We start from the raw sequence: 13167 nt of genomic DNA, 5'->3' as shown, positions 1-13167 counted from the left end.
ACGAACTTTTGCTGTGTCAGAATGATTGTAGACCGGATAATAAACTTTTGCTGTGTCAGAATGATTGTAGACAGGATAATAAACTTTTGCTGTGTCAGAATGATTGTAGACAGGTTAATAAACTTTTGCTGAGTCAGAAAACAAGGTGATTTCTTGGCCTGTGATTGTAGATAGGTTAATAAACTTTTGCTGAGTCAGAAAACAAGGTGATTTCATGGTCCGTGATTGTAGAAAGTTTAATAAACTTTTGCTGAGTCAGAAAACAAGGTGATTTCTTGGCCTGTGATTGAAGACAAAGCTTTTGCCGTGTCAGAAAACAAGGAGATTTTATGGCCAGTGATTTTAGACAGGATAATAAGCTTTTGCCGTGTCAGAAAACAAGGAGATTTTATGGCCCGTGATTTTAGACAGAATAATAAGCTTTTGCTGTGTCAATAAACAACGTGAAATTCTTTCCATTTTGCAGAGAACTTTGTTCTGCATCTTCTGGACAAAGTTCTCTGTGAAACATGTTTTCTGACAGGCAAAAGCTTATCATCATGTTTACAACTATCAGCATATTAAATGTGCAAATGTATCTCCTAGAAATTTAGGCAAAGCATGGACTTGTTTTCCAAAGTTCGAAGTTCCCTTCTAAGGAGCACATAGAACTATTATTTAGCACTGGACTTCCTGTTCTTCTTATCTTCCCAAAACTTCCTCATCCTTTTCACACTGGGCTTGTATTCTCTCTTGTGTGCAAGCATTTTTGAGTTTCAAGTTACTGGCTGTTGGGTTCTTGGATGTGAACTTATGTGAACTGATTTTCTGTCTGAATGTGGTCCGTGTAGTTGCCAGTGGGTCAATATTAATTTCTGCAAGGTTGCTTTAAGTGTCTACCAACCTATAACTTGACAGTTATTCACCAAGCACAAAGAGACTTTACTTTCCTGTTACTTAATTTATGTTGCACTGACACAGACAGGTCTTATGGCGACAATGGGATAGGCAAGGGCTAGGACTGAAAAGTAAGAGACTGTGGCCTTTATTAACGTACTGCTGTTGTGAAAATAGAAAACCACAAAAAAAACCATCTTCAGAGCTACCACTAGTGAGGTTTGAACCCACTATTTCCTGAATGCAAGCACACTTCTATGTGACCCAAACCATGTGGCCAACTTGATTGGTTGTGCAAAGAGAGGGCTACACTGAAGTGGAGAATTAACTATGACAATAATAATGTGATTGGTTTTATGTCTCAATAACTACTTTAATGGTTTCTGAAGAAGCCAAGGTGCCATAACTTCACTGTACAGGAATTGTTTTATGTGCTAGTAAATCTACAGACAGAACTCTTTCAAATACTACTTTAGGATGGAGTCAGGACTGAACTTGCCAACTTGGGCTCAGATGGCCAGCTTTGAGCCACTCAGCCTGGCATTTGGACAATTACTTCCAGGCTTATTATATTGAATAAAAATAATGAGATACTAGCTTCAGATAAAAATAAGAAATAAGACTGTCTACACAAAAAGTAAATGCACTGCATCCTGTATCTGTGATGTTCAATGAATTTCATTTTGACTTCAAATTTTTATTTCAATGATTTAAATGCACAACAAAAGAAGAGGGTATTTGTTCAATCACTTCTAAAAACCATAATAACAACAACAAAATTCTAAGAAAAAATAAAACCAAGAATGTATTATATATTAGACAAATAATTCTTAGTTCCATAAAACTTAGTGGTTTTACTAACACTGTATAACAAATCATAAAATATTTTGATTCTGATAAGTATTACTGTATGCGTTTTCAAGAGCAGGAGGTTGTGATTCAACATATAAAATATAAAAATATATCAAGAATTTTCTTTCTAAATATCTCACAAATAATTTACAAAATCAACACAACAGTAAAGAATTAATATTGTATAGCATGATGAGATGGCCTCTCGATAGCTTAGGCAGTTAGATGTTGGCCTATGATCACTGTGTCCTGGATTCATTTCTCGATGAATACATGCAAAATGGAGATAGGACAGATTTTCTCCAGGATCGATGGTTCTCCTGTCAACTTCATTCCAGTAATGCTTCATACACATTCATTTGTCACCATCACAGATGTACGCAACAGGCCATGCCAGCTGATAGGTTTCAACACCTTTGCGCTAGTTGGGGCTTAATCATCTGACCCCGCACTTAGCTAGAAACAGGTTAAATAGATTATTAGTGTGATATGGTAAAGTAATTTTGCTTATCTACAATTATTCTTCAACTGTTTATTCAAAGCACAGAATTTACATCAGAATCACTCAAAAAATATATCAGATTACAGGGCTACAAGAAAAAACCCACAATGAATTATTTATTTATCATAATACTATACAAGAAGAGGACCTTTCCTCATTTTGAGATGAACTGGAAGAATCGTCGTCAATATCATAGTTGCGGTAAAAGTTCTCAACACCACCAATATCTCTGTCGTCATCATCATCACCATTATTAGATGGTGAATTGGAAGTTGTACCATCTGTTTCTGGACTGCCTTCAGGTACAATTTTGACACAGGCACCTGACATCTTGCTCCCATAGTGGCCAGCCCAGAACTGTGTATCTATTCCACCATGGTAAAACCGGATATAGCGAACTCCTGGTCCATAATTATAAAACTTGTGTACAACCTGTGAATACCATTCACATTAGTTAAATCACATAAAAAAGACAAGAAATTTAAAAAAATACTTTTTACATGAACTGAAATGCTATCTATTTATATAAAAGAAGAGTTTGCCTGTACGTTGCTCAGAATTGAAAAAGAATGGTATTTCTGTATCGGTCATGTCCACAGTAACAAGGAAATGCACTTTTTACTTTTCCGTAATTTCTGTCTGTCTGTATGTATGTAGGTACGCGCTTCACGAGAAAACGGCTGAAGAGAATGTAATGAAAATCGGTATGTAAAGTCGGAGAATGAGCCACTACAATCTAGGCTATAAATAATTTTCTTCACGCTGATTGAAATGGCAGTTTAGGGGAAGGCCTAAAATTTAATTCTCAAATATTTATAATATTAGTTGTCCTATTGATACATACTACATAACCAAAGTTATATAGAATGAAATTTCCAATCATTTATGTCCTACGCATTTTTACCATACCAGCTATTATAAAAGAGATATTCATGAATTTGTATTTTTGTTGCCAAGTCCATATCAATGCCGAGCCACGAGAAAATGGGTAAACAAAATTTAATGAAAATTGGTATATAGAGTCAGGGAATAAGAAACTACAGTCTAAGCTATAAACAATTTTATTCACCCTGGATGAAATGATAGTGTAGGGGAAGGCACCTAAAATGTAATTTTTAAATACCCATGTTATAAGTCCTATTGAAAAGTACTACATGACAAAAGTTATTGAGAATATAATTTCCGATCATTTATGTTTTATTCACTTTTATCATACCAACTATGATAAGAGTGGTATTTCTGAGTCAGAAGAAAACTAAATGTGAAGGCATATAAATCAAAAGCTCATAAAATTGATCAACAATAACATTACATTGATCATTGTTTGTTGTGATATTCTTTGTCTCTTATACAGCTGCTCATCTCCGTTAGATGGGATTACTGTTGTGTACCGAGTATAATAGCCTACCTGAATATTGGCGGGAAACAGGTGAGAGATAACTTTTTTTTTTTTTTTTTTGCTAGTTGCTTTACGTCGCACCGACACAGATAGGTCTTATGGCGACGATGGGACAGGAAAGGGCTAGGAGTGGGAAGGAAGCGGCCGTGGCCTTAATTAAGGTACAGCCCCAGCATATTGGCATATTGCCTGGTGTGAAAATGGGAAACCACGGAAAAACATTTTCAGGGCTGCCGACAGTGGGGTTCGAACCTACTATCTCCCGAATACTGGCCGCACTTAAGCGACTGCAGCTATCGAGCTCGGTAGAGATAACTTTCTTCTTTAGCATGCCATTCCTCTGGTTCATACATTTTCTGTTACTGATGGTACGTAACACACTGGTTCATCATAGTATTCCAGCTATTCAATCCCTACTCTGACGCACTGATTGGAATGATCAGTGTCCACACTTAATGGAGTATTTGCAAAGGCTCGCTTATGATCTGATCAAGAATTACAATTTTGGCCTATTCCAAATTATAGCACCAGAATTCACTAAATAACTCAATATTCAATCTTGAAAAGAGTCGTTTCTTAAGAAAAGCTTCTTCCAGTTCACTTTTATTAAATTCTATATTAGTTTTATTCCAAATTAGCAGCAAAAAAGGAGGTTTCTCCTCTGGCTTGGAGAAAAAATTTGCCTCAAACTCAGATAGCTTTTTCCCCCCACCAGTGTAGTGAATTGAGATTTTCCGACTCACCGGATCCTCCTATTAAACAGATGAGTAAAACAGCATAGTTTTTTTATCTGGGACTCTACAATATTCCCCCCCCCCCAATTAAAGTCTGTTCACGGATGTTTGCGGCCTGGCCATTCCAGCTCTAGAACTTTGGACTGTTAGATCGGCAGCATAGTACTGTTTGTTAAAAGTGAGAAATTGTGTGATTTTTCATTTGACCAAGTGTTTTGTATGATAGCATTGCTTTTAATCATGACATTTCTACTGGCATCACTGTAATGACCTATGCTGATTTCAGTTGGGAAAACCACTAAGACAGTCTTTCTCTGAGGATGTAAGAAAGGCAGGTGAAGAGTGAGTGTCTGCCATTATAATGAAAACTCCCCAACTCGATTGTGACTGATGGTAGGCAAGAGGGCCTATGCAATTTAATGCAATCTTACCCACAACGTGTGCACTACCTAACCTAGAATTCTGTATACAATGTAGAATTCCATAGCGAAGCAACAATGTAGAATTCCATAGCGAAGCACGGGTACATCAACTAGTTAAATAATATATTTAGTTCTGCACTAAGAACAATTTTTTTGAAAAACATGTTTTAAAGTTTCATTCATTTTATTCATTCCTTTATATTGTTATCACAAATACAATACACTTCACCTAACACACACTTCTGAATAAATAACAGACATTTTTAAATCCTCTGCAAAAATACATGGGAATATATGGAAACAATTGCTTCTGAATAGGAGACATTCTCAATAATGAATGCAGACACTATAAAGTAGTATTAGTGAATCAGCCAAACAAGTCAATCACTTTGTCCTCGAAACCAGCACTTTTTGCTCTTTTCCTGAGGACACTAAGAAGGCACAAGCTTGACAGACGGTCCTCACCAGTATTATTTCTCAGCCACGTCTTCACTCTAGGCAGGGTGTTGAAGGAACGCTCTATGGTGCAAGTTGTGGGGGGTATGGTTTGGTAGAATATAAGTAATCTCCTTACTGCTGGGTAAAACATAGTTTCTGCAAGTATATCACTGAGCTTTTTTTTTTTTTCAAACACTCCTTATTAGTCCAGACGTCATACCATAAACTGGCTTCTGCTTCCAAGTTGTCAATTTGATAAAAGTTTTGCAAACTTTTTATGTCTCCTTTTTAATTAAATGTGGGCGAAGAATTCCACCTTTGAAATTTATCTCTTTATCTTTTCTAAATCTTGTAGTAAGTGACGTGATTACAGAATCCATGTACGGATTGTAAATTGCTACTTTGAAATAGTCTTCAGGCAATGAGCACTGGACATTCATATTGCACCTGTGGGTCTGCCTTCCAACCAATCTGGGGATTTTTATGTCTATATCAAGTTCCTTACAATCTTCTTTTACTGCCTTGAAAATTGTTCTGAATTTGTCATCGCTTTCTCTATGCTTTTGAAAATTGGCTAGCAGGTCAGAGTTGACATACAGTACCTGTAGACTGAGAGAAGATCCATATCAGTATACTGGAGATTGTTCACTATTGGTTCTAGATATGAAGAATACTTTGAAGATGTGCAGACAAATAATAAATTTAGTTGATGATGTTGCACTATCTACCTAGGTAGTTGGCTGGCACGTGATCTAGTGTCTTGATTGTTTTCACGGTTATTTGCAAGATAATTGAGACTATCCTTTATTGCCAAGAAGTTTTCTTTGAATATGCTGATTGATGCATATTTGTGTGACCACCTAGTTCCAGAGAACATTGGAATGTTAGGTATTGTTTTCCTATGCAATACACTTTCTCTAAAGAACCTAATAGCTTATTTTATTGTTCCGACAGTGTTACAAATTTTCTGGACTAAGTTTAGTCTGTGTGATGCCCAGTGGAAATAAACAGATGGATACTTTTCTCTAATCCTAGCCTGCACTCCAGTTTCACTGTTGAACAGCCATCAAAGTCCAAGCCACTCAACTTATTCATAACAAGCCCCAAATTTTCAACAAATTTTAAAATAAATGAAAAATTCCCTCAGCATCCAATGCAGTTAGCTCTGCAAACCCTAAAAATTCTTCTTTTACTTTAAAGTTTAATTTCTCATCTATAAATCGTACTCCCACTGACAGTCGTTCTTTCCCACAAATGTCAGTCATTTCATCAGCCAGTAATGAAAAGGCTGGTGATCTGTTTACCTCATCAACAATCTTGTGTTGTAACACATATAGTTATTAAATTGTTTTAAGCTCTGTGTGATGTATATTTTGCTTTTCCACTATGGTTTTGTAAATGATCCTCCAACACTTTGTCACTCGCTCTTACTCTAAACAAAAGTAAATCTTGAAAATTTTCTTCACTCGAATTCTTTCCTCTAATGGATATGTTGTGAGTGCCACACAATAGTAAAGTAGCAAGAATAGATTTCAGTTTTTTCTATTGGTATTTACAAGCTCTGTGATTCCACTGTCTTACTGTTCGATCATGCTTTTCTTTCTCATTTCTAAGGACTCACAAAATCTTTTGGCCTTACTTGTACATTCGAGATGCCAACTGCTCTTTTCATGGCCTCGAGCATCTCATGAAAAGTATGTAGTCTTGGTGAGCCTTTATCACAAAAGCACCAAATATTCCCCTTTTTGAAACTGTTTTGAAAAGAGTACAAAACTTACAAAGCCCTCCCTTCAACTTGGGCGAGTATACTAGCCATGAGTATTCTTCTAGCCAAGTTGTTTGAAAAGTCCTTGTTATAGTGTTTTCTCATCAATGTTCTTTCGAAATCATGAGACGAGTTTAGATAATATAGGTTCGTTAGCAACTGATGCCTGTCTTCCGCTGACACTGAATGCTTTACGTATTAGCCTAAATCAAAGCTGTGATTAACTGATAATGAATAGTTCCTCCGGCTTGTTGACAGTAGAAACTGAAGTTGAGGGTTGACGTCATCCCATTCAGTAGCTTCAGTAGCAGTGATATCAACTGATGATGTTAAAGACTGGCACGGTTTACATTCATAAGGTGAATTCTCTTTGATGAATTGAACTGAATTTGACGGCTGACAGAAATCAAACTCGGCAGACTCAGTGCTAATAGTGGAAGAACCATTGTGGCAATGACACTTCTGATGACTGGCAATGGTGGAGATTAGGCTCGACAGATAACGTTAAATTAGAAGCTTGTGTTGAAAATAAACTAGATGTTGTTGTGGGATGCACTTTCAAAGGTACTGGGCCTGGAGCTTTTAATGAGTCATAGAGGTTCGTTTTCTTTGCAGCAGTAACACCTTTTTGTCCAAAGAAATTCCTGATATCCATCTCTGAAATAAATGCAAGGAAATCAGTATCAATACTTAAATAACCTGTTCAATACTTAACTTCAAAATATTTAAAAGTAATTCCCTTAAGAAGATCTCTAACCTGCCATTGTAAACCAGCTTAAGAATTTAGTCTTTCTTATTAGAAACAATAATATGCATTATTTTATGTGATAAAATATATCAAACAATTCTCCATTCTTCAGAGAACCCTACAAGATGTTAAAAAGTTTTTATTATTAAATAACGATGTGTTTACTAACTTTGTTTTTACCACCCTGGTTTAGTAATTTTTACACATTTTTATTACGAAAAATTATGAGATTCTACGAATTTTTAATGAAACCACTGACACACCTACGTACTTTGTCGTTAGAAATGCGTAAAAAGCTATGTATTTCTACTTTTTCTTCTACAAAAAAAATCAAAATACATACGGTAGTTTAGTAAGCATTTTTTACGACAAAGTACAGAGGTGTCAAATGTCAGAAAAATACATACCGTAATTTCGTTAGAAATATGTAGAAACTCGTAATTTTTTTATAATAGAAATGCGTAGAAATTATTTTCATCAGGGCACCTCAAAAACTAGATCACTACTTTTCTCTCTGTAAGTTAACAAAATTGAATTTTTGAAGTTATTATTTAGAAGTGAAAAAATCAAATGAAGGTAACCTCAACAAATAATTAAAAGAAATTCTCAGAAATTAATTAAAATCTGTAATGTCAGTAACATGTGTTTGCAACCCAGTGCGACATACTCTTCAGGGCATTCAATATTTAACTTCAGAATATTTAAGAGTAATTGCTTCCGAGTCTACCAAAGGGAAAGGAAGCCTTCTAATTACTTATGGGAAAAAAACTGTCTTCCAAATTCAAAATTTCAACTTGCATTTTACATTTTAGACCTTCCAGAACATTAATTCTTATTCAATCAATTATAAAGGTGTATGCTTACCTGAAAAACTATAAATATTCTGAGCCAATGAAACGAAAGAGGAAAACTAAGGGACACTACATAATAACAATTATGTTCAATCATGCTTTTGATATTTACACTTTTCAACGATTTATTTAAAAGTTATTTGCACTGACTGAATACACTAAATCAGATGTCTAGACTAGACCAGATGTAGGAAACTATAGATCTACAGTGTATTGAAAATGCTCAGTTTTGACATGTTAACAGTAAACATACGCATTAATATGATGAAAAAGTTGCAAAACATTGCGCCGCCTGCAAGCATATGCCGACTGTCGTGTTGTCTAACTCTGACAAATCGAAGTCTGTTGTGCTGTGTCGTCGCGTTGGCTTGGGTAGGATTGGGGATGATTTGTCAACGACATTGCGCTTGCACGCTCTTTTTCGCTGTATACTGCGCCTTGAGACCACAGCAGCAGCTACTCATGCTTGAACTCGTAATTAAAAAGTATATATGTAAAAAAACATTGTATAAATAATATTTTAGTGTTGAGCCACTTCTACTTCTTCTTGTTCAACTCGCCCAGTATTTTTTTTTCTTTGATTGGACTTCAATGTTGAAGGGAATGTACTATGTTCCTGAAAAATAAGTGTACTGACAATGTGAATGAAGCATATACTATTTTAAATAGTTTTAGTAGCTTCAGACAAGTCAGTACAGGAACAAATACAAATACTTATTATGGTTAAGCAGTGGTGAAGCGTGAGTTAAGTAACAGGGTAGACAGAGATTTTTTTTAAATTTAATCTATTTTAATCACATTATGCATGGAATTTTGTTTTCGACGCATACAGATCTGTATTCAGTATTAAATTAATGATTCAAACAAACCCTATAACAACCTGTTACCCTAAGTGCACTTGTTTTATTTCTGTGTTAGTTATTCATAATGTTCTACAGTGGGAAACGCCAGTTTACAGTACCTATGATCCAGAAATAATCACCAAACAAGATCATTAACTAACTCCCTGCTAAGTTCCCCTAACCATCACACTACTAGTTACATGATTCATTCAACCCTGCTACTATCCACCGGTGGAATTCCCTGCCGGCTGAAATTAGACACATTCCTAGTATGGTACTCAGCTGTTCAAGAGAAAGTGTTGCAAACATTACTTACATATCAGAACATAATCTATAGAACATATCTAAGAAAATGTACTTTCTTCATGTAAATATTAATCATAGGAGCTAGACGATTAGCTTTTCCAGTTAGTCTATAAGTTACACAATTGTAGTATATTGTAGGATTTAGCATACATTAAATAGTGCATTATGGTTGGGCCTAACAGCAGACTCTATACCTCTTAAAACCATGATCACCACCACAAACACCACCACCTGAGCCACGCCATAGTAAACAAGATGATAATAAATAAATAAATAAATGATACATATATAAATAAATAGCCAACGGGGAGCTGTCAAATAACATATTTTTTAGGATAAAATGAAAATCCACAGCCTGTTTCCAGTCATTCGACCGGGTCAGGAATGGAATGAATGAAGCCCCTATCTAGCAGCGAGGATAAGAATTTTGCCTGCTGCCAAAGCCTGTTGCACTCCTCTGGGGCAATGATTAATGAATGAAAGATGAAAATGCATCTGTGTGGGTGTGCTAGGTACCAAACAGATGAGCCTAGCATGGCACACAGGGGCGAAACGCTGGCAAGCAGAAATGAGTTCGCTGGAAAATTTATAATGTCCAATAACGGACCGTTTATATTGGTATTAATAGTGGATAGGTCGTGGTGACCCAATTACTTGGCGCGTATGTTCACCCAACTTGACACTGCTAGACTACTAACTGTGGGGTCACATGAAAGCTTGATTTACGAGGCCCCTGTGGAATCCGAGGAAGATTTAATGGCGCAGGTTATGGCTGCGGCGGATGTTGAAGGACCAGGTATTGATGATCGTATGTACTAAAACATGATATGTAGGTACCATGTCTGCGTTGATGTCGGTGGTCATCACATCGAGCCCCACCTGTAATTGGACCCAGACGGCAAGTAGCAGGAGTCGGACAGAGCGCTTCAAATGTGGGAGCTGTGAACATGTGTTGTGGTGGTTTTTGTGCGGATAGCAGGAAGACTGTAAGTTCCTATGAAAAATTTAACCGTCTTGGTCCCCACTGCAAGCCCTCAAAGTCTGTAATGAGAATTTAGAAACACCCTGTATAACTGATGAGGTAAATGGTGAGATCTCAGAATACTTAAAAGTGTGTCCTGTGACATCAGACAAGGCTGCATCCTTGTCCTCTCAAGAAAGGCACTTGATGATTGGGTTGGAGGCATCTCGACTGGTGGGAGAAAAATTAACAACTTGTGGTTTGCTGATGACTCCACCCACTTGCCAGCAGTAAGGAAGAGCTTTCAGATATGCTAACAAGAGTGAAGAAATTGAGTCTTGAGTATGGACTGGAGCTCAACCTCAGCAAGTCCAAACTCATGGTGATTAATAGAGCAGCACAGGTCAAGTTCACAGGATGTTTGAAAGAGTTGGAGGTAGTGCACGATTTCATATACCTTGGGTCAACAACCAGTGATACAGGAAGTTCAGAGAAAGAGACAAGGAGAAGGATTTTGCCAGGATGGGTCGCTATGATGAAATTAACGAAGATCTGGAAGAACAGAGGAATTACTAATAATACAAGGATCTGTCTCATTGAAAACCTTGTATTCTCTGTTTCCCCTTATGGCTGTGAGGCCTGGACTGTAAAGGCTTTAGACAGAAAATACACTGATGCCTTTGAAATGTGGTTCTGGCATAGAATGCTACATGTGCCCTGGACCACAAAAAAGAACCAATGCATCCATTCTTCAATAGCTGAAAAAGGATACTGCAATTCTTTGGACACAATGCGGGACAACCTGGAGAAAATCTAGAGAAGTTGATCCGGGAAGGAAAGGTTGAGGGCAATAGACCACGGAGAAGAACTGCAACCAAATGGATGGGAGAAGTGAAGACTGTCACAGGTTTATCTTTCCAGTGAGCCCTGAGAAAAACTGAAGATCATCTGGGATGGTGACTCTACAGAAGAGATGTGACAACCAAGACAAAACCAGAGGGGTTATGACACTCACAAATGAGTAAATCGATTAGTGATGATGATGATGATGATGATGATGATGATGATGATGATGATGATAGCTGGAAAGGTTCATATGGAAAATGTGTCCTCAAACCTGTTTTAGTTCTTCGGAAAAGCGGTCACTTTTTAGTAATGGACATCTTGTAAATCCCCAACGGTGATTAGAAAAAATAATATTTTGTTGTCCAGCTATTCAATACTTACTGTTAATAGATTATAATAGTATTGTTTTAAACAAGTAAATACTACTTTTCTAATTGTCATAGACAATATGGAACTTGAATAATGAATTTCATCATGTGTAATCCCCAAAGTTCTACTGGTTCCGCTGTTCACTCCAATTTTTACCCGCAATCTTTCTCGCTACTGTCACTTCCATTCATCTCCATGTCATGTCCATAATGAAAGGAGAGCCCATCCATGAAGACGGTAGTGAGTGAAGATGTAGTGTTTATCCTTGTCCTTTATCGAGCTCGATAGCTGCAGTCGCTTAAGTGCGACCAGTATCCAGTAATCGGGAGATAGTGGGTTCGAGCCCCACTGTCGGCAGCCCTGAAGATGGTTTTCCGTGGTTTCCCATTTTCACACCAGGCAAATGCCGGGGCTGTACCTTACTTAAGGCCATGGCCGCTTCCTTCCAATTCCTAGGCCTTACCTATCCCATCGTCGCCATAAGACCTATCTGTGTCAGTGCGACGTAAAGCCAAATAGGTGAAAAAAAAATCCTTGCCCTTTCATGATTTCATGTTTGTCCTTGTCTTTCCTTTTTGTTACTCTCTCTCCCCACACTACCCTATCAAAGTGTTTATCCTAGCTTTGATGATTTATATACAGGGTGGGTGAGAAGTCCCCGTACCACTGTAACAGTTTAGTATCAAATATTATTTATGCTATGTTATTTATGCAGGTTGGTAGCTATATTACTTCTTATTAATTGTTGGAATCAATTGGTGGAATATATATTGTCGCAGTCAAGTGTTAGCAGTGTGAAGCCATGGCAGATGTGAGTGGTAAGAGTTACACTATTGAGGAGCAGTCAGTGGCAAGTGTGTGGGTGTACAAACGACAACATACAGGGCAGACATTGAGACAGATTATGGGAGCATTCCAGGAAAGATTTCATAAGGCTGTAACTCCGCCACAAAAAGCAACACTTATCGATTGGGACAGACGCGCTTTTGCATCCGGCAGTGTTAAAGACAGGCCGCGGAGTGGAAGGAAGAAAATACGAGAAGAAACATGTGCTAGAGTCTGTGCTTTGATTCAACAATCTATTATGAAGTCAACGCGTAAATGTGCTTCAAAACTCGTTATACCGAGGACAACAATACGAGGTTACATTAAAAAAGACCTTCCTTAAGTTCAGACCTTTTCGACTGACGTTCGTAAATGAGTTATCGGATAGAGACTGGAATGAGCGCGTTTTAACATGCCGTGCTAACTAAATT

The 13167-nt window shown here is 37.2% G+C and overlaps 1 protein-coding gene across 3 annotated transcripts in view; it reads right to left on the bottom strand.

Annotated features, from left to right (window-relative positions):
• Positions 1-301: 301 nt before the first annotated feature.
• The window catches only part of LOC136866255 (F-box only protein 44), a 98283-nt gene continuing 85417 nt past the window's right edge, over positions 302-13167 (bottom strand). For 2 of the 3 annotated variants that reach the window (XM_067143052.2, XM_067143054.2), the window contains one exon: positions 302-2662. In XM_067143052.2, the coding sequence (XP_066999153.2) occupies positions 2354-2662 (309 nt within the window). In that variant the 3' untranslated portion in view covers positions 302-2353. The remainder of the gene's footprint in view (positions 2663-13167) is intronic. The other variant, XM_067143053.2, reaches the window with a different exon arrangement.

This window comes from Anabrus simplex, chromosome 3, assembly GCF_040414725.1.
Source record: "Anabrus simplex isolate iqAnaSimp1 chromosome 3, ASM4041472v1, whole genome shotgun sequence".
NCBI lineage: Eukaryota > Metazoa > Arthropoda > Insecta > Orthoptera > Tettigoniidae > Anabrus > Anabrus simplex.
The sequence above is the reverse complement of the archived record's forward strand: the minus strand, read 5'-3'. Positions and strand labels throughout refer to the sequence as shown.